A 22,300-nucleotide genomic window follows, 5' to 3' on the forward strand; every position below is an offset into this window, starting at 1 on the left:
CACCAAAAAGAAGGGATCTCCAACAAGAAATCCTTTTTCAGTAGCAGTCAGCCCTTAAATGAGGTAGAAGAGGGGCAGAACCTGGCTATACCTGGTCGCACAGTTGAACCACCTTCACCTGTGCTTCTAGGGCTGACCAGATCATCCCTTCAGGTGCTCATTCAGTGGTTCAGGTCATGATTCAGAAGTTCCCATACACGTCATCAAAATATACCAATTTATTAACTAGCCTTAGGAAAAATAAAGTTTACAGATGCTCAGCAAGAGTAATGTTGATATGAAATCAGAATTTTCTGCTGACTGACGTGCATCACTAAAAACTGATAGTTTTGAACAGCCTACCAGATTTGAATTGTATTATCTTCGAGTTCTGCTTATGAACAAACATGCAGTCTTAACTTAGGTGTCATAATGAATTAATGTCCTTAGCCAGTTTGCTGGGATCATTGTCTGCAGCTCATGTTATCGCACAGCTCATCAATTCTGTTTAGCTGGAATACTATTTTGGAGGTGTTAACTGAATATGGGTAGTGTGTGTTAATGCCACAGTGCTGAAGTATATCTTGTGGTATTGATTCTGTAGTGAAGATACTTAATGAAACTTACATATTTTATCGCAAAACTAAGAGTAATTCTATACAGCTATAAGAAGCAAATCTAATAAAGGATAAAATGTTATCATTTATGTGTTCACCATTTAGTTCGGAATTGAATCAAGTTGACTGCTACTTTCTCAGGCTCATATATTAGAAGTTTTAAAGCCCAGTGACAGATTTATTTAAATAAAGATGTTAAGTTCTCTCTGGAGTGGCTAACCACCCAAAGTTCCTCAGTAGTGTGTGAAGCATTCTGAATGTTTATGAAAATGAAGCTTCAAAAGTGGGTTATGTATTCTATTTCATTCTTAGACTTATGAACTCCAAAAGTAATACTTCCTGTTTATTTCCACGGAAACTACAACAGATTCCAAAAAAGCACCAGAACACTATTTGACAGAGCACATTCTCAGCTACAAAATAGTTTTTCAACATAGTCACCACCATCTGTTGATTTGTGAGGATGAGCTTATCGAAATTCTGTGTTGTGACAGCTGCGCATGGCTGTTCAGAACGTGGCTTGTCTTTCCCATCACTGTTGCCACTGTTGAAATACACTACCCACTGCCTCACTGTGCTCACATCCATAATTTGATCTCCTTAAGTGTTCAGCAGGTGTCAGTGAATGTCAGTGAGTACAATTGATTCCTTATGGAGCAATTCAGTTCAACATCTTGCTTCATATGTATTTCCATGTTGAATGCCATTCTGTCAGACTGCCCTACTGCTGCCCTCCGTAATGTGTGGTTGCTAAATGGTCCCTTGCTTTTGAGTCTGAGCCTGGCATTACTCACATTGGCCAAATTTTAACCTAATGTTTGTGGGAAAATGTTTACCAGAAAGAAAAATTATAAGTGTTTATATGTTCTGATTTAATATCTAAACAAAATACCACATTTTGTTGTTTTTTTCTAACCTGATGGTGACAATTTATCACCTAGGCTATTTACTTCTTTGTCCACATTGAATATATGTTTTGTAATTATTGTTTTCCTTCCATTCTTACGAAATCCTTTGCAAATGGCTTTTTAGCAGAATTGAAAAGTGTATCATTAAGATGGCATTTCTGATAAAGCTGCTGTGACCTTTAATGGTACATTTTGCTTGAGAAAGGATTATACATGTTATTATATGATTTCTTTATATTTTAGGCATTTATACTTCTAACTGAACTCATCAGAGAGAACTTCAGAAATAGCAAATTGAAGCAGTGCCTTCTGCCAGCTCTTGGGGAGCTTCTTTATCTCATAGCCAGTGAGGTAAGGCTGTCACATCATCCTTCCAAATTTCTTTGATCGATTATAAAAAAGTTTACCATGGAAAGTAGGCAAAAAAAATCAGGAGATTTTTTTCTTTTGTCTATTCTCAGGAATTTATTGTCCCTGTACACTCTTTAATAATTTTTCTACTTTTTAAGGAACATGCTAAGCCAATCTTGTACTTCATCTGATGTAAATTTAATTGCATTCTTCAATTGCTTTGTTTTCTGTAGGATAGCAAGCATCATCTTTTGCTGGTTAGTCAATTGCTAAAATCTCTGTCAAATGGGTGAATTCACAGAACACATTCTCACACTGAGAAATTGTTATGAAACATACTTCTAGAATGGCAATTTAGTTTTAGATGTTTTCCTTTTTTTTTCTCAGTTTTCCTTAGGGGAGGGAAAAAAATTGTACTAATCAGACAGATTGTAAGCTAGTTAATTTTTAACCACTAATACAAACTCAAACTTGAAGATTATATGTGGCAAGATGATTTTGCACTGCTTGATTTTATTTTGAAATTAATCCTCAGTATTTAAAACAAATCTGTCTATATTGGCTCTATAACTGAAGAGATCAGCATGTGCAAACTCTAACACATTCTTCTCTTATGAAAACACGAGCTGAGAAACTGTAAAGTCTATGTGTCTTTATAAATTTCACAATGTCTGAAGCATATTAACTTGTGTTCAAATGAGAGCTCTCCATCATGTTTCAGGAAGAACTATTGCAATGTGCTGAATTGCTTTGAGTAAGAAGTTATTACAGAATTGAAAGAATCACAGAACTGTAGGGGTCGGAAGGGACCTCCAGAGATCATGGAGTCCAACCCCCTGCCAAAGCAGCTCCCTAGCCCAGGTTGCACAGGTAGGCGTCCAGGTGGGTCTGGAACGTCTCCAGAGAAGGAGACTCCACCACCTCTCTGTGCAGCTGTGCCACTGCTCCGTCACTGCACTGAGAAGTTCCCACACTCATTTCTGCGGAACTGCATATGCCTCAGTTTGTGGTCATTTCCCCTTGTCCTCTCACCACTGCTGAGAAGAGTTCAGCCTCATCCCTTGGCCTCCCACACCTTAGATATTTGTAGAAAATATATTTATATTTAAAGAAAGATTTATCTGCTCTTAATGATCTTGAGGCACTGTGTCTTGTTAAAACTTTAAATATATCAGTGTGATTTCTGTTCTTGGAGAAACTAACACTTCACACATATTACTGTTTTTCTTTTTTTTGTTGTTGAAAAAAGTTATTTATTAAAAAATCTTTTCTTTACACTGTACACATGCAACTTCAGAATACTATGGTGTGGTAGACATAATTGTTGTTTAAACTGCTGAAGATGGTCTGAAGTGACCTTGACAAGATTATACACCAAGTCAGTAGTTGCATAGTAAGAGCTAACAGAGATGTTTGTTCCCAATTTATTTATTTATTATTGCAAAGCAAATGAAACTGCCTGATTCACTAAGAATTATACATCAACTGTATTTTATAAACACCAAATGAGCCATAAACATGTGGGGATATGCCTCACTTCTATTTATTTGTTTTTTTCCTTGAGTTTTCCTACTTGTATGTCATACCTCAATATTAGATAATGATAACTTATATTTCAATTAGCATGAGCATTTGGTAAATCATAAATTATCAGATGCTTAATCTATCAACTATCTAGGTGCAGCAAGATTCATCAGGTTATATTACAGGTTCCCTGGTTGCAGGGAAAAATAAATTGTAAAATACTGACGAAAGTCTAGATAATCACAGTATTTCTTTGTAGTCCTAAATGCTGATACTGGGTGCTGTATGGGAACTGTTGAATCACAGCCTGAACCACTGATTGATCACCTGAGGTGAGCACTGAGTCAGCTGCAGGAGCACAGGTGAAGGTAACTCCTGTGTGACCAGAATGGGTGGAGTCTGGCTCCACCTCTCCCAGACCCCATTTAAGGGCTGACCACCACTGGAGAAGGATCTCTTGTTGGAGATCTCTCCTGTGTGGAGTTCTGGGTGAGCCTCAATTGTCAGTGGCAGGTGAGCCCTACCTGTTTTACTGGTTGTCTGTATACCATCTGGATAAGCCATACAAAAATATACTGTCCACTTTCATTATTTTGTGTAGTTATTGTTCTTTTGAGGTGCTCACCCTACGGGTGAGCACTTGTGTATTAGATCTCGCATGCAAGATCCTGCACTCTGTATCTGTATTTCTCTTTCAAAAAGAATCCAAGAGGAAATTGGAAGTAGCATGATTTGACTACAGAGAGAATGTTCTAGTCCTTTTGAGCAAATTGTGTTAAGGGAAAACTTTCAAATTCTGTGTAATATTTCTCTTCCTTTTGTACTGTTTGTTTTATTTGGGTGGAAAACCTGAAGTTTAATAAAATAAATAGGAGCTCTGAACAAAAAATAGGAAGCTCTTCAAAAGTTTGGTGATACTTGTAAACTTATTAACTGTAATATGGTATAGGTTTGTGTAGATAATTAAGAATAGGGATAAATTTCATTTTTTTTATTTCTGACTTGAGATTAAACCTTGTAAAAAGCCATTCATCCATTTGAAAAATTGAGGTACTTTTACTATTTCAAGACTGTTACTTAAAGCATTTATTTTTTAGCACGTTTAGTGCATGTAGTGGGACAAAACTGGTCAAAGCTCATTTAATTAGATGACTGAAACGAGAAACAGGTTTGTGCTGGTTCCAGCATAGTCTATCATTTTGACTGTCTTAACTCCTAGTCTTGTCCTTCCCTTTCCAAATAGAGACTATTTTTTCACAGTTATTAATATCTATGTGCTGTCACCCTAGATATGGAGCTTACTTTGGTCAAATATTAATGATAACCAAATGTCCACTTTTAGATTTGAAAATTTAGAGTAGACTGCTTGAGGGAGGGGGAAAAAAAGTTAATTAACTTCTAATTGCAGAATTAAAATGCTGATTCAACTAGCAGTGAATCAGTGTCTCTAAAAGGGTGATATCAGGGAAATATACATAAGGATCTTAGAACAGTATTGATTTGTAATGAAGGATGTTCCATGCAGTGAGTTTAATTATACACTTTGTCTCCCTGAATGACTTTGAGTATCTTTTTCCAAAGCAAATTTACTTTATTCTAGTTGACAAACAAAATTACTTCATTTGGTATAATTAAAAAGCATTTAAAGAGAAGCATTGCTGCATTTCATAGTCAGTTGTCCCTTTCTGAAGGAATCAAAATGATTGAGAGAAGCAAAGAACGTTCTTTGTGTGTGAATTCGAAGGAAATAATGAAACTAAGTATTACGACAAATTCTGTTAACAGGCTTTGGGGACTATTTAAAATAATAAAATGCCTATTTCTTTGCTGCACATGAAATAGCATAGAATGTTAATACTGCCTTGAAATCTAATGTATTTTCTAGCATATAATTTGAAATGTGTATAATATGAACATTATTAAGACTGTCTTACCAATTTATGTGGTTGAGATAATTGTGATTTTTTTATTTAATCATTTCTGCTGTTGGTTTCATTTCAGGAGGTAAAAAAAGAGCACCCCAGAGAATGCTTGGTTGTTCCCTCAGCAGCTTACACTGTGCTAATGAGATGTCTTCGGGAAGGGGTAAGGCTCTTTCATTGTCCTCAATAGAATTTCTCCACTGTAATAACCCTGTAGGCATTGTGTGAGGATTGTAGCCTGCAGCACTGAAGTACCTTGTCAACCAAGGTACTCGTGAATTTAAATAATCATGATAAGACCGTGACCTAAGCAGAGATGAATGCAAAAATTCAGTGTTGTTCTCTATTCATCCAATGTTTATGAACTGTTGCTTGGTTTTGGGAAATGGTAAATAAAAATTACTGTTAGTAAACTTAGTAACGCTGTGACTTTCTTATGAGGGGTGTTCTGACAGTTTATAGTATTTTCTTGTAATTTACCTTTTTTGTATGGTGCATTTTTGAATGAGGTTTACTTTTGAATTTAAGTGTCTGATGGAGTTTTGGAAAACTGTGTTGTTCTCCTTCTGGGTTATTAGTGCTCTTTTGAGGCCCCAAGGTAGTGATTAGTTTAATTATACTACATATACTGTGCTGTATTCTTAGTTTTTCTTGCTGCTGACTTAGCTGTATGACAAAAAGGAAATAAAAAACATGCATATAATTCCATTTTGTAAATTGAAAAAGAATTGCATAGAGGATTGGCATTTTCTGTTTACATGAGATCATTTGACTTTATTTTTGCCCAAGGCAAAGCTCAAGGCAGAAAACATGACGGAGGTTGCTGGAGGGGGAAAAGCAACAGAAGTACCTGTTTTCATCTTTTTTCTTTTTGAGATCTTTATTGCCTACAGATTGTGATTAATAGAGAAAAGGTCTGGATGCATTTTAACATCTTCAAACCTTCAGATGATCAAGAACATGCACAATTGTTTATATTATGGATTATTTGGAGCTAATAACTAAGAGTGAAGTGTTATTCTAAGGTACATTAGTCAGAAGCTATTTAATAGTAAATTTATTCATGAAAGAAAGTCTATTTCTGAATTTTCAAGGTTTACCCCCTTTGGATTCTTGCAACACTTTGTTTTATAGTGTTCATAGTTCTCATCCAGGCTGCTTCTTCATTTTTTGTTTTTCACATTTTACTTGTCTCACTTTGGCTTGGGCTATATTGCTTTGACCTAATCCCACACTGAAACTATGAAATTAGATGGTGAAGTCAGGAGCTGCATGCAGCCCTCCTTTTAAGACTGCACGATGGCATGAAGGAGCCACTGAAATAGGAGCTTGGAACTTGGTATCTGTCCATTTCTGCTTAAATAGGAGGGCATGTAAATATGAGATAACATTATAATCAGTTTTAGTAATCACTTCATAGAGCCTGGGAGAAAGATACAGGCAATAAATATAGTTGTGTGGATGAATTAGTATAGATAGGTATAGCTAATTATCTTGCTTGCCCACATCAGAATGTGTGTAACTCATTTAAAGCAAGGCACCTGGAGAAAGTATTTGAATCAGAAATAGTGAATGAGCTTAAAAGGTTAGTTTTGTCTTTTTATGTGTTTTCCAAGGTGCTGCAGAAGCAGGACTTTAACCCTAACCCTAATTTACTTAGTTTTTCATCATGTAATTTAGCAGACTTTTTATCTCCCTTTATGAGGTAGTAAGATATGAATCAAAGGTTTTTGATTCTGATCTGATGAGAAATTTTAATAATAAAAGTTAACTTTAAAATGTAACTGTTAATATTTAATATAGGGCAATAATATATGTAAATCAATTGTGGAAATGATTTCTAACATATATTCTTAGCCATAGCATTTCCTTTACAGTGAATTTGGAGAAGAGAGAATTTGGTGTGGAGAATAGCACCGTGTATTTTCTCAAAGTATGGGATAAACTACAGTACAAAATTCATATAGTCTGAATCATATACTTTATCACTTCAATTTCTTCTTTAGTTGTTAGTTCTCTAGTTTACTAATGGATTTGCTTATAATAAAGTAGTAGTCTGAGTTGTATACTTCTCTAGCTCACTGACAGTGTTTTGGTTTTTTTCCTCAAGGTATTAACATTTATTTCTACATGTTTCTTCTTTTTGGCATAATGTTACAAATTTTTACCAATCTAACACTGAGTTACTGCAATAATGAATGCTTAGCATGATACAGCTTTACTTCATTAAATTACATTTCTTGTTTCTTTTTATTGTTTGTCTTCTTAAGTTAAAGGAAGAGCTATATGAAAGTTGATTTAGAAAAATGAAGAAATTTTTACTCAGTTTTTCCAATTTTATCAGTATTATGCTTCTAAATATATTTATCTGTACATCATTTAATATGAAAAAATATATCTATTTACCACTCTTATATTTGCTTTCTTACTTAGGGCTCTTTTTCAGTAAATGTCCATAACTGACTTGGTGAAACAAACACTTCTGCAAGTGCTTGATGTGACTGTGATTTAGAAGCTGTCTTTCAGTGCAATTTATAGAACTAAATGTAAAACTAAACCAGTGAAAGTGGATTTTGTGCTTTTGTGTTACAGTTCTATTCATATATTTTGGGTGCAGTTACACTGAACTTCTACAGCTGCATATTGAAGACTTTTATTTTTAATTTTAATTCACTAACTTAAATTCAATTACATAACTTGGCAGAATGAGTCCTTTAGTTTTGAGGTTAAATATTAGTTTAGGTCATACTTTTCTTCTGGAGAACTAATTAAGCAAAAAATGGTGCAAGTCTTAGTTGCTTAGGTAGTGCTCAGAAATAGATCTCAGGGGAGTGAAGATAGACAATCTCAGATGGCAGTAAATGGAATTATTATGAAAGCTTCATTGAGTTTGTAGTGCATTATGACCATACCTGACCTTTTTCTAGCCAAAGGAGCGGGACTTTATACAGCATATATTAATTGTTGCCTCTGGTTTGAAGTAGCATTGGAGACTCAATTAGTATTCTTACTAATCATTTAGTATGTAAGTGACATTTAACTTGACTATTAACATGAAGTATGGATTTGATTTTTAAATTCATATAGTTAATCTGATAAGTATGTATTTTCTACCTTAACTGTAAGGAAAAAAAAATCAGAAACTTCATATAGAAATAGATTTTTAAGTGGATGTTATGTAAAAAGTCTTGAAGCTGAATATTGGTAAATGTGTGTATGTATCTAGATAGTTAATGGACAGTGTTGATGCAGTATTACTACAGTGATGAAAACTGTAGAAGCAGAAGCCTAAATCTCCTTTTCTTTCATGGCTGTAAATCAGAAGGAAGAGCAAAAGTTAGTGGAGTTTTACAGCAAAAAATGAGAATTGGTTTGTTATTTCTTTTTAAATATTTTGAGTAGAGCTGTGGTTCTTTGGGAGAGCATGAAGGACTAAAAAATGATGGATAAAAACTTTTAACAATAGTATACTGGACTTTTGAAATACTTACGCATCAGTATCTGTATTTTAGAATGTGTATCTGTCAGGAGGAATGAGTATTGAATGTGTTTTTATTGAAGTGTATGTTCTCCATTTTTGGCTGTCTTTTCTATCACCTTCTGAAAGGTTTCATTATCATTGCTCACAGTTGTTGGTGAGCCTGTCTGTGGAGATAAATGTCATAAATCCAAAGAGTAGTAGGATGATGTGGTGATCAGAAAAAAATACATTAGATATTATAATTATTTGTGAAGCCAGACTATGAGGTTGACTTGACAAATTAAATCGGTTGTCCTTCTCGCATAAAAATGCACTCTTGTGTTCAACAGGAGTTTAAATTTAAGACATAGTTGAGAGACTTCCCTTATTCATAGTTAAAGATGGAAGTAAGGTGGGAGGATACACAGCCAAATACCCACTAAGAGTGGGTTTTTCAGTTCTATGAAGATAAAGACTCTCATTTTAAGTGAAAAGAGAGCTGGAAAAAAAACTTACTGAAAACACAGCAAAAACATATTTTTACAAGAAGCATTTAAGGGGAAAAAAGAAAGACATGATGGAGAGAAATAAAGACTTAAAAGTGCTTGAAGGTGATATAAATTAAGTTCATTTGTGACATCTGTGGTACGCTAATGTCAGAGTAATGATAAGGCATGTTTTTAATTCCTTGGAGAAATTGAAGTTTGTGTAGTATTACATAGGTACTAAAGTTTCTATGCATACCACAGGTAGTCTGCAAACATAAGCTTTATTTTTTTTTTATTATAGAATCATTTAATGGCTTTCCGGGAATAATTTGCAGACAGGTGGTTTTGATTATTACTAAAAGTAGCTTGTAGGATTGAGAATCCCCTAGGGAAATTTTTGAATTGCTGTAGCACGTTGGGCCCAGTGGCTTGCTGTAGGCATTGGTCAGGATTTTCATCAGTGTGATGAAAAGTGTATTTTTGAATAACTGGACTTGTAAGAAGGCCTTTTTCTTTATCCCAGGGAATTATTCATTGTTTTTAATAATGAGTATTTTATTTCTGTTAATATAAATGTTCATTTCATAATAATGCTATTTGAGAGCTACTGTAGTGAATGTACACACATTCATTCAAAGAACACTGATCAGGAAGCATCTCTTATGCAACAAAGACTTTTCATTTTTTTTCAGTGGCCACATTTAATTTTGTGATCATTCAGAGTGAAAATCTTTTGTATTAAATTATACCTATATTGTTTTATTTATGTTAGAGAGGGAAAGGGGGGGAGGGGATGTAGAACTTGTAAACACACTTGTCACAAGGTTTCCTAGAAGACTTTACCAAATATCAAACAAAAATAAGAAACCATGCTAGTAGAATGCACACTGAATGAAACAGACATAGAAATTATTCATAATGCTTCTGAATTGTTTTTAGCCTATTTGAATGTAAGTTTTCCTTTCCCGTTATTCCTGTAGGAAGATCGGATAGTGAACCACTTGGCAGCTAAGATCATTGAAAATGTTTGCACTACTCTCTCCTGCTATGCGCAAGGATTTATTACAGGAGAAATTGGACCTGTCTTATGGTATCTTTTCACACATTCTACCATAGATTCTTTGAAAATAACTACTATTTCGGTAAGAAACTTCCTTTTATGATACAGAAATCTTTAAGGTTTTATTTTGAAACATAATTTGCATTGAAATGAAAATGCTTTTAAGCCTGCTTTCTGTGCGTGTCTATCTTCTGTTATACTGAAATGTATTGCAAATAACTGATAAGAGCATGTATTATGCAGCAGTTTGAATAGTTCTCTGTTACGTAGAACAGACCAATGTAGCCTACCTAAAAGGACTACAGGATGGATCAGAAGTGTTTGTTAGTTGGCTTACAGCGTGTTGATCCATAATTTTATTCCTTTGTGGCAGTATCTTATAAAGTGAGAACTGCCCTTGTTCATGTTGTTCTACATTCATTGACATGACTTGTAATTGAAACCTAATATAGCTACCTGTGTTAAAACAAGTGTATGGAAATTCCTTGCAATTCATCATATTCAACAATGCATTTCCTATGTTAGAGATCATGACTCTTAAATGAAAATTCTCATTTTTTTAAAGTAATCAAGAAATTCTTTCGAATTTCTGTGATGCGTTTTGCTTCAGAAGCATTTATTTAGTTTATAACATAATTGCTTAGATGTATTTGAAATCATGTTAATTTCTGTGCAATTGTTGATAGTCTTTGCCTGAAGAATTCTTAAGTTAGTATAAGACTGACAGTATTACAAGCAAAGAGCTATAACATGCAAACGAAAGGTTTGGAAAAAAAAATCTGTAAAATAAACGGTATTTACAGAGCTGTGAGTTTAACCTAATCTCCTAAAAACAAAAGCTGTAGCTACCAATGCAGGTAATGTTTCAGGACTAAGTCTTCTGACTTAGTTTAAGCTAAGTGTAATTTTTTTTATATTTGTAACAGTTCATGTAGAATAAAAAATGTCGTGGTCAACATCTGTTTGTCCTCAGGATCTACTCTACCATGCCCTCTTATAGGTGGCATATGTTAGTACCGAGCTATGTTTTTAAGGTCATGACAGCAGCAATTACTAGGGTTCCTTAAAGGAACTTAGATGATTTGTTTGTTTGACCGATTTGCTCTTTTGATTAGTTTTTATTGGGTAAGACAAGGCTCCTTAGAAGTTTATGCTTTACCCATTCACTTAAAGAGATTACGAAGTTGAGTTCTGCTGAGGAAAAAATCTCCTCAGCATCTTGTGCTTGAATATATGCAAATTTGCAATATAAATCTAAATAAGGAGTATATACATACATTATAAATGCTAGAGGCAGGGCTTGCTGCAGATCAGCCTATTGGCAAGCTTTGAATGGAAGGAGCAGGGAGAAGAACCACAGGAGTATTTTTCTACAGCACAGGTCCAGCTAGTCTCAGCCCCGCCCCCAGGGTGTGCCCTAATATTGATTGATTGTAGCTTTTTCCTTTTTTTCCCCTTTTCTTAAGTAGTTACAATTCAATCTCTAGTCTGAGTTCTCAAAATAAGCAAGCCTAAGGTAGACCCATTCAATAAATGTATTCTCATGGTTCATATTACCATGAATCATTGAGATCTAGAGACAAACATTGTCAAAGCAAAAGGGGCAAAATCATTATGCTAATATGGTGAGTGCAGAGTGTAGTACTCCCTGCTACAGACCTACTCAAAAAAGGGATAACCACAGCCACAAGGCCATAAGAAACCTCCAGAAAAAGCTTGCAGAGACATGATTGTCTCTTAGGTTGCCTCCAGGATGGGGCATTCACAGCTTCTCTGGGCAGCCTGTGCCTCATCACTGTTCTCTCAAAGAAACAACCATAGCACACTCAGCCTGTCTCTGTTTGAGGGGTGCTCCAGCCCTCTGAGGGTACTTGTGGCCTCCTCTGGCCATGCTCCAGCTGTATTACAGTTTCAGAGGCAGCAGAAAAGCTTCATTGGGCTAACAGCAAAAGGGAGAAACTTTAAACATTGAGTGCCATTGCGTGCTCTGTTGAATTATTGAAATAAACACTTCAGCAGAAACGCAGATTGAGCTTTATGGGAAATGGGAGACAAATTCTCTTAGACCACTTAAGATCTGCAATTTGAAAAAGCAGATGAGACATGTCTTGGGGGTTGTATTTTCCTCGTCTGGATATGGCAAAAGCAATTATAGCATCATGAAGGTTGCATTTCCTTAAGCACTAAGAGCTAAAAGGTACCTTGATTTGAAGGCTATTCCACCCTGGAGGTCATTTGATAATTTTTGTCCTGAAATATTTGTTAGTGTACACTGAACACTCCCAAATCTACTATTTGGTTAAGGAGATTGTATGTTTGCTATAGTAAATAGCGTTCTGTAACAAATATTTAGATCTAAAGTAGATAAACTTAGGCAAAGTGCATCCTGCTTTTGGATAACATTCAGGTAATACACTGTGCCAGATTATGGATAGCATCCAGGAGCAGAGAGGTATAGGAAAGTTTTCTTATGGGAGACCAGAAATTCTGTCTCTTTATTTTTTGTTACCTGTTTCTAGTGCAACATTATCTAATATTGCCTACATTCAGTATTGATATACCAAGCATGGACTATACTGCTGCATCATTGTCATCCTCAAGTGGGAGAGAATAATGTGGCTGTAGCTGATGTTGTACCAAAGATTTCCATTTCAGCTGAATGGGATGCAGAAGTTTAGAAGAATTCAGTGTATCTTAAACAAGCAAACAAAAAACAATAGTTCTTTCCTTTTATGTTGATCTTATGACTGAAATGATATGAATTTTTTAATAAACTCTATTAAATAACATTTTTTTTGCTTTTGTAGGCTTTATGCAGAATTACTCGTTGTTCGCCCAGTGTTTTTCAGAGTGTCATTGAGAAGGTGGGATTAACAGCTGTTCTAAATTCCTTGGTAACTGGAATATGCAAAATTCAGCAGTACATGCTCACCATGTTTTCTGCGATGTTGTCATGTGGAATCCACCTGCAGAGGCTGATGCAAGAAAAGGTTTGATTTCAGATTAATAGTATTCAATGGCATGGAAAATCAGTAGTGGAAAGTTAAAAGTTTCTAGTAGTGTTTTTGTTTTCAAAGTGTTTAGCTTAGTAACAGATAAATACATGAATAGCAAAAAAATTAGGAACAAATCTCTGTTTTTCTGAAAACTAAGAACAGTGAATTTAACGTTTTATTAGGGAATAAAAGGACCTTAATAGCCTTCAAAAATTACTACTTACAGAAAATTGCTACCTGTTCTTGTAATATAGGTTGTGGGTTTTTTTTATATTTGTTTGTTGAAAATACAGATAAGGAGTATAATGTTTCTTATTCTCGGTTCCTTGACAGCTGATACTAATGGGTATATTTATTCCTACTGCAGCTAGAATTCAATCTAAGAACTGAAATATGCTAGAAAGCTCTAGCGTGACTGTAACATAGGGTTTTTGATGATCCCAAAGAAAAATATCGGGATAAGTACTTGGACATTGCCCTCTTAGACATTTAAAAGAGATAATGAGTGTCCTGAGTGAATCTAAAGTTTCTCTCTTTAAAGGACTTTGACCAACTCATAAGCAAAATGTCTTGCAGAAATCAGTATTCTAATAAATCACTTCTCTTTTTAGTGTCACTGAATAAAGCTACTAGTTCTAATGTATTTTCTAGTATAATGTATAATTTCTGGAAGAGATCATATAACAGTTCCTTCAAACCCAAACCTTATAGATCTGTGTAGATGCTGTGGGAAGGGGCACCTCCCACCAGATCAGGCTGCCCAGAGTCTCATCCAACCTGGCCTTGAATGCCTCCAGGGGTGGGGCATCCACAGCTTCTCTGGGCAGCCTGTGCCTCACCACTGTTCTCTCAAAGAAGAATTTCTTTTTTGTATCCAGCCTAAACCTATCCTCTTCAGTTTAAAGCTATTGCCCTTTGTTCTGTCACTCTACTTACTGACAAAGAATCTGTCCTCACCTTTACTGTAGGCCTCCTGAAAGGCTTCTATGAGGTATCCCTGGAGCCTTCTCCAGGCTCAACAACCATAGCACTCTCAGCCTGTCTCTGTTTGAGGGGTGCTCCAGCCCTCTGAGGGTACTTGTGGCCTCCTCTGGCCATGTTCCATCAGCTCCATGTATTTGTGCTCTGGGCACAGAGCTGAATGTAGAGCTACAGATAAGGTCTAAAGAGAGTGGAGCCGGGGGAGACAATCCCCTCCCTTGCCCTGCTGGGCACACTGCTTTTGAAGCAGCCCAGGATACTTTTGGCTTTCTGGCCTGCAAGTATACATAGCCAGTTCATGTTGAGTTGGGGCGCTGGAAGATATAACACTTCTTTTCCGCAGAGCTGCTTTTACTGTGTTTTTCTCCCAAGATAATGAAAAGCTTTCTAATCTATTCACTAAGATATTCCATATATAGGGAAATAGGGTTTTGTTTTTGTCAGTAAATCTGTACAATTCACAGACAAAATCAATCCACCTCTACTTAATGAGTAAAAATTAAAAGAAAAGAGAAGCTCGTGTTTTCATCTGTAGTGGAATGTTCTGTAACCTGACACTCATTTTGACAAAGATTTGTTTTAGGCTTTCCTTCGAAACACACATTTAGTTTCTCTATTTTTTTGGCAACAATATTTAAATGAAAAAATATATACTGCCTTATCTCACATCCTGAAATTACTCACTCTCTTCCTAGAAGTCATTTAGTTTTGTCAGAATTATCAATGTGCTTTGTATAAATGACTATCAGCTGTTTTTAAGCTTCCTGCAGATTCCACTTATAACAGCGTTAACAGGTGGCAAATTGTCCTGTAATGCCACAAACACTTTATTGTGCATTGGTGATCTATTGAGACAAGTATGTTCAGAGAACATTCACTTGAACATTCAGGGAAAGAATTCAATATGTAGCAAGCACATGGCTACACCTTGATGACCCTTTTCAGTATAGTTTGTGTGACACAAATCCATCCTTCTGAAAGGAGAGGAAAAGAAAAAGTGAATGGTCACTGTCAGGCTCCCATGTATTGTCTTTTGTAGAATTTTTGAGTACTGACCTTAGGAAGTAGGAAGACCTCAGTGTTTACAGAAGGTAATTTTTAATAGAACTGCAAACCAACGTATTAAATGATGTTTAAATACACAAATTCAAGATGGAAGTAATTTAACTTTGTATATTTTATCTGGAAATCCCCTTAGCTTGCAAGCCTTAAGCCTGCCTTTGTTTTCAACTCCCTTTGAGAACAGGTATGGAATCATTTATGCAATAGAAACTATAGAACAGCATTTCTCCTTTCTATTCTTCTAGTCATCTGTGCCAGTAAAAATCTTTGTAGAACTACAGTAGCTTAAAGCTGTTCTTTTTTTTCTTATCCCTCTCTGATACAGAGCTGTTCTATTATAGTTTCACATTTTGAAAACAAAACAACAAAAAACAACTGATGTTTTAAAAACAAAATGTGGGGAAAAAATTCAGAATCAAACATCTTTGGAAATTAGCAGATAAAAAGAAAATTTAATTTAGCTGTCAAACATCACCTTTGAATGAGAAAATAAAATTGATAGTTCAATAAATCTGCCCAAACCTGACTGACCTATTCCTTCTGGAAAGGCAACAGCCTGCCAAGTTGGGTTCACCCACATGGCCAGCATGTTTTGGGTGCTATTTGGACCAAAAGACATGAGTCAACTACCATCTCTGTTTATGTGGTTGTTCTTAAGGTTGTTCTTGAGTGTGCATGCTAGTGGTACTAGTCTCCTCTTGTGTAAATCATACCCTCATGATTCAGCAATGAAGCGTGAGTCCTTAAGATCAGAAGGTCTCTTCTTCTTGTTTCTTTTGTACAGCACTTCAGGACATTAAATGGTGAAAGCTAACAGATGCAAGCCTTGCAAAAGGATTTGTAACTCTGAATTATTTTTTATTGCTGTATTTTCTTCCATGCAACTCTTAACGTATAATGTTATGGAGATATTTGCAACTCATAAAAAGCAAATTTGAAAATACTCCAGAAAATAACAGATACTTGCTATAGCATCATTAGAGTTTTTTTGTATAGCAAAATAATGGTCTTTTTCCCCCTTGTGTAATCAGTTAAAAAGCTTAATTGCTTTTCATGGTTTATTTTATATTTGCTTTACAATATTGCTAAAAATATCCAATACAAAGTCATGATCCTTTTGTGATAGAGTGGCTCACTTGTATTGAAAGCAGTGTCCTTACCCTGCAGAGTCTCCATGGATCAAAAAGTTGGGAGCAAGGGAGGAACAGTGTAACAGTGAAAGAATTAATAATTAATACATACGTATTTCAGCAATTTTTGCCTTTTCTGATTTACTGAGTTCTGCAGGTCAGCAAAGCTGTGCTGCAGATTTTCTTTGGATAGACTATTGCTGTTTGGCAGTTGTCAGACCAGGTGAAAAAGCAAATAACAAAATGTTGCGTTCATTTCTTAAGCCAGATCATTAGAGCATTCTCAAGTAAGCTGGATAATAAGTTTGCAGTCTCTGTAAGTGGATTGTTCTTGCTTTCCAAACATTGAAGAGTAGAACTACAGCTGTGTTTTGGCTTGTAGGTGTGTGTATCTGTGTCATGTTGCCCCAGTGCTTGTTCTGTCAAGTCCATTTGTGTTAGCAGGCAGTGTTGCATTATACATACTGTTATTCCAAGCCTGAGATTTAAGTATTGTAGCAGCTATTTTTTTTGTGGTTGTTCTGGATTACTTCTTACAAAACAAAAAAACAAAAACCCCGCCACTGTACTAAACTTTCAGTCTTTGCTTCTAGTTTGTTTATAATTTTAAGAAATATATTGCTGCAGGTTTACACTGAAGGAGCTGCAAGTCCCACTCCATGAACAACTAAACTGTTTGAAGTATTATCTTTATGCAGATTAGTCTCATCAACCAGAAGACTGAAAAGTGGAATCTATTTATAAACTAAATTACAGAAATACAAGATAGAATTAGTAGAATAATTAGTAGCTTGTTCTTCCGGGCCATCTTCACTTATTGTCTTTGTTGATGACAGTCTACATTTTTAAGAAAAGGTTAAATGGTATCACAGTAAAATGTGATAGCTTGTTGGCTGGATTTTACTCTCATTTTCTTTCTTCCAGCTAAGTGTTGCAAAGCGACTTCTAACAAATTATGTTTGGTCTTGATTTTCAGTTTTATGAGGTTGAAGTTGCCTTTCAGTTATTCTGTCAGCAAAAGAGTAACTTTAAATAACACTTAGCATGTTAAATGTACATCATAGCAAGATATAAAACTTCATCTACAACATACAATTATATCCTCAATGGCTGTTTTGCTCTGCGGTATCACTTTTGAGAATCCAGCTTAAATGTAAACACTGTTGGAAGATAGCTTCTGGTGCTGAGGTCATCGGTGCTTTCTCACCTTTTTAGACTCAGTTTTTAAATTCTGAATCAGAAGACAGGTTAGAGGTGGGGTTGGTGTTTTCAGAATAAGGAGGCATTCTGCAGTTAGCACGTAGCCCAAATGGTTTTCCTGCCAAAAAAAGGAGAGTATAGATCAGTTGAGGCTATTTTTATTCCTCAGAGACAAATAATGTGGGATCCATTCCTTTTTGATCCATTCTTCAGGATCCATTCCTCAGAGATCCTGCAGATGATGTTCATTCCCCATCTCCTCTGGAGTCATACCATACTGTTGGACAAAGCATAAATTATCCTAATCTTACACTTTTTACAATTCATAATACCTACTGCTGTTACTAATAATATAAGAACTCTTCTTTATTCCTGTCACTGATTCTCAGCTTTATTTCCCTAAAAGTTGTGGCAGCACACATGTATTGCACCTCTCTCCAGATGTCAGTTTGCATTCCACAAACAAGAAGGAAAATCTGTTTCAATATACAGGGCAAAAAAGTTATGATTTCAGAATCATATAAATACTGCTTACCTTCTGAAGGGAAGTATTTTGAATGTTTTTTTTCCTTTTCTCATTGTTAAACATTTTAAATGGTTCTTTTACTTGCAGGAAAAGATTTACTAAGAATCTTAGAATTTTATAAATTGACTTGATCATAAGAATGGGGAATGGTCAATGGATTAGGAAAGTATTATCTCCTTACTGTATTTGGTTTATCCTTTTTCTTGATTTGCAAGTCTAATTCAGTTGTTCCTTGAAAAGGTGGTCATCAATTCATGAACCTAAAATAAAATAGTTTAGGTAAGTACAGATGGACAAGGTACTAACCATCTACCAAGTATTACCATCTATTTGGAGCATCTGTCATCTCATTTATTCACGATTTTATCCAACAAAGGTGTTGCTTTATCTTCCTGCGTGTGTGGGTATTAATCATTTTGTCTTATTGGTGCTGAGGTATATCTATGTTCTGAAAATCCATCAGTCTTAGAGATAAATATGTTAAAATATCTTATATTCATCCTTGAGGCAAGATGTTTTTTAATTCTTTCTAGTCCATTTTGGACACATTAGATCAGTTAGTGTTTTCTTGCTGCAGCTTGTAAGAAGTTGAACAGAGCAGCTTTTCACTTAGCCTGATTATTGTGGACAAAATATACTTAGTTTTGTTGGCTGGATTTTATTTGCTATGAGAATGGAGCGAAAAAGGCTGTGCTAATACAGAACACAAGTTAAAGTTTGGAATTGTAAATGTATACAGTGATAAAATATAATGCAAGTAACTGTTTTACATAAGATAATATTAATGTGTTTTTTTTTGTTTATTCCCACCAAGGAATTTGTGACTACAATTATTCGTTTACTTGAAAGTCCTTCAACTTTCATACGAGCAAAAGCATTTCTGGTCTTGTTGCAAGTTTTAATAAATAGCAGAGAAATGTTGCTACTCAGCTGTCAAGCAAGGTAAGGTAATAATGGAATTTATGATTAGAGATGCAGTGCTTATTTTCAAAGTTGTGTCTAAGTCACTTTCAATATCTTGTATTTTGGAGTCAGTGTTTTAGTAATGAGCTATCTTCTGTGCAGTGTAGATCTTTTTATTACTAAGAATATTGAGAAAGATATTCAAGAGTTCTCTATTTTGTTGTCAGGTAATGATTACTCATAGGGGGAAGACACTTTGGCCTAGGGGAAAAGTCTTTAAAAGTAAATGGTGATTCCTGTTAAGATAAGCAAGGAACAGATTTTGTTTTGGGTGGGTCAAAGAAGTACTGTGCTTATGAGTTGTTGCTGTGATGAAAATGCAAAATAAAAAGGCCTATCTTGTACCTTCCTCATCTTAGGCTGTAGTATAACTTATAGTCTCCTTAGTCTGTGTACATTAAAAGTAGAATAATGTTTCTTGACTGTTGTTGAAGAGATTTGTAGAACAAACACTGAATTCCTCTGACTTATGAATGAAATATTTTGTTTGTTCTTATGTTTTAAAATACTTTACAAAAAATGGAAGCTCTTCAATTAAATTTGATTCAGGGTGGAACAGTCATTGGAATTTTCAGCATAACGGTGTCTCATATAAGATGAGATAAAATGGGACTGTTAGAATATAAATTGTCACCATGGTTTTGAGGTGATTGGAGGAGTAAGATAGCAGAGATTTTCTTGAGTATTTGCAATAGCAAAATATAGTATTGACCCAGTGCTTATAGGATTGGAATAAAGTGGATTTGAAATTGAAAGTAGAAAAGGGTGAGACTTGTGGGTAGTTATAACCCATTTACAGCGAATAAGTTTTCCTTATATCTTAGTCTGCTTTTTGAGAATAATTAAGATGTGCATCTGGAGTCAAAGCACTGGACTTATGAGGAGCAGGTGAGTTATGCCATCACACCATTGTGAGCAGACATCTTTTGGAGTGCTATCATTACACATTTCCGTTTTTGTAGACTGTAGAAAGTAAATGTTGAGTACAAGATTCTCGATTCTCTGTTGTACATCTTCCTGTACTTCTAAAAATGTGTTATCAAGCGATGTGTTCTAGATAGTGTAGAATGTATGATAAATTTGACACAGCTTTTTGAATGTTACCCATTTTGTGTGCTTCTTCTAGCACATACAACTGAGCTATGCTTTTGGAGGAATGTCTGACCATTATGACAGTACTGATAATTAATATTTGTTTATCTATACCTAAAGTATTACATGAAGGAAAAGAACATTAATACATTTTATTTTTTTTCCTCTGTTTTTTTCTTTTTCCTCTTTATTTGCGTTTATTAAAGATGCTTTCCACTGAGCAGCCTTTCTGAAGAAAATGTGTTGTGAGTTTGGGCTGTTATTTTGTGTTGTGAAGTTTGTGCTTCTGTTTTTGTAATGATCCAGGCAGAGCAGATTAGGGACTAAAACATTATGTAACACACTAGCTAAAACAGTAGGTAAGCATTATAGCAGCTTTACTGAATGCATGAACTGCTCTTCTTAATATTTTGTGATTTCTCTACAACTTCTCTTCAACAAATAGTGTATCTCAACAGGACAAATGATCTAGACCAAAACATCTACCTTATATCTGGAGTACAAGACTATTACAGTAGGATGAGAGAGGAGAAATGAGCTATTCCGTGTGGCAATAGCTACTTTTGTAATATCCTGAGCTTTTTCTTCTTTCTGGAAGAGTTTTTCTTAATCCCACCTGAGATAATGGATATTATTTAAAATTAATAGTAATTTAATGCTGTATGTTAGATAAATAACTCCAGTTCTATAAGAAATTAATATAATAAATTTTAAATTTCTAGTAGAGTAGGTAGAACTCAGATAATGATTGACAACAGTTCATATAGGAGGAACTTTGGGTATGAACTTTTTATTGGGGAGAAACTTCTTTAAGGGCAGGTAGCAACAGGTCAAGGGGAAATGGCTTTAAACTGGAAGAGGGTTGATTTAGAATAGATACTAGGAAGAAGTTTGTTGCTGTGAGGGTGGTGAGACGCTGGAACGTTGCCCAGTGAGATTGTGTATTCCCTGTCCCTGGAAGCATTCAAGACCAGGCTGCATGGGGCTTAGAGCAACCTGGTCTAGTGGGTTGTGTCCCTGCGCATAGCAGGGGGTTGGAACTAGATGATCTTAAAGGTCCCTTTCAACCCAAACCACTGCATGCATTCTATGATTCTATATATTCAAATCATTTTATAAAGATATTTGAGAATTGTGAAGAGTATGTAGTAAAATGCACATTGTTAATACTTACCATCTTATTGTTAGCATTTGCAACTAATAAGCATAACATGATTTCTATTACTTCAGATTATAAGATCTGATTATGAAGATAATGAATATAAGGCCATTTTTCAGTATACACACATACTTCTCATCTATGTTTTGGAATGGTTTTGAACTTGATAAAACAATCAGTCTTAGTGATGCATAACTTTCATGTATTGTTGAGTGCATGACAAATGTGGACTGAATAAATTTGAAAAAGTGTATCACTTCCATAGACAGAACACTAAGATTATTCATGCAGTAAAAGTAACTGATTTTCTGCAAATGATTGAGGGATTTGTTGAAGAAAAATAAATACACTAATGCTTTCCTGACTATATATGAATTTGTACATTTTTCTCAGACAGCATTTATTTGAACAATACTATCAGGGTTAAATAGTTGTGCATTTCCTCTATGGTGGAAATATACACTTGTTAGCATAAAAAATTGTATTTCTGATCCTTCAGTTTTGTTGTATGCATACCCGAGGCAGGTTAATTGAGATGAGCATTGATTATAATAAGAGTATGTAAGAAAAATGATAATACTGAAGTACATTCTTAAAATCCAGAGCATGGCTTTCAGTCACCAGTGGCTGATGGTTCTCTGTGTCAGCCCCCCTGGGAGTTTGAGTATGAAACAGAGATGTCAATATTAGGCCCCTAAAGGAAAATCTAGCCCTTCTGTCTATTCAAATGAGTATTTTAAAATATTGCCTGAAGCATTCTGTTATAGGTGTATTATTAAAGCAATCTCTTGTAAGTTAGCCAGTGGCTAATAAATTGGTTACCATAGTTTACTGTGAAAAATGTCATTCTGCAGAACAGCATTATTTCACAGCATTTGTCAG

The 22,300-nt window shown here is 35.1% G+C and overlaps 1 protein-coding gene across 1 annotated transcript in view; it reads left to right on the forward strand.

Annotated features, from left to right (window-relative positions):
- Positions 1 to 22,300, forward strand: part of ULK4 (unc-51 like kinase 4) — a 196,019-nt gene that overhangs the window by 34,332 nt on the left and 139,387 nt on the right. Inside the window, exons 18-22 of the mRNA XM_065752754.1 lie at positions 1,748 to 1,855; positions 5,381 to 5,464; positions 10,230 to 10,391; positions 13,117 to 13,299; positions 19,019 to 19,146. Coding sequence (XP_065608826.1) covers positions 1,748 to 1,855; positions 5,381 to 5,464; positions 10,230 to 10,391; positions 13,117 to 13,299; positions 19,019 to 19,146 — 665 coding nt within the window. The remainder of the gene's footprint in view (positions 1 to 1,747; positions 1,856 to 5,380; positions 5,465 to 10,229; positions 10,392 to 13,116; positions 13,300 to 19,018; positions 19,147 to 22,300) is intronic.

This window comes from Cyrtonyx montezumae, unplaced genomic scaffold (genome assembly GCF_038088225.1).
Source record: "Cyrtonyx montezumae isolate F1298 unplaced genomic scaffold, pur_monq_1.0 scaffold_8, whole genome shotgun sequence".
NCBI lineage: Eukaryota > Metazoa > Chordata > Aves > Galliformes > Odontophoridae > Cyrtonyx > Cyrtonyx montezumae.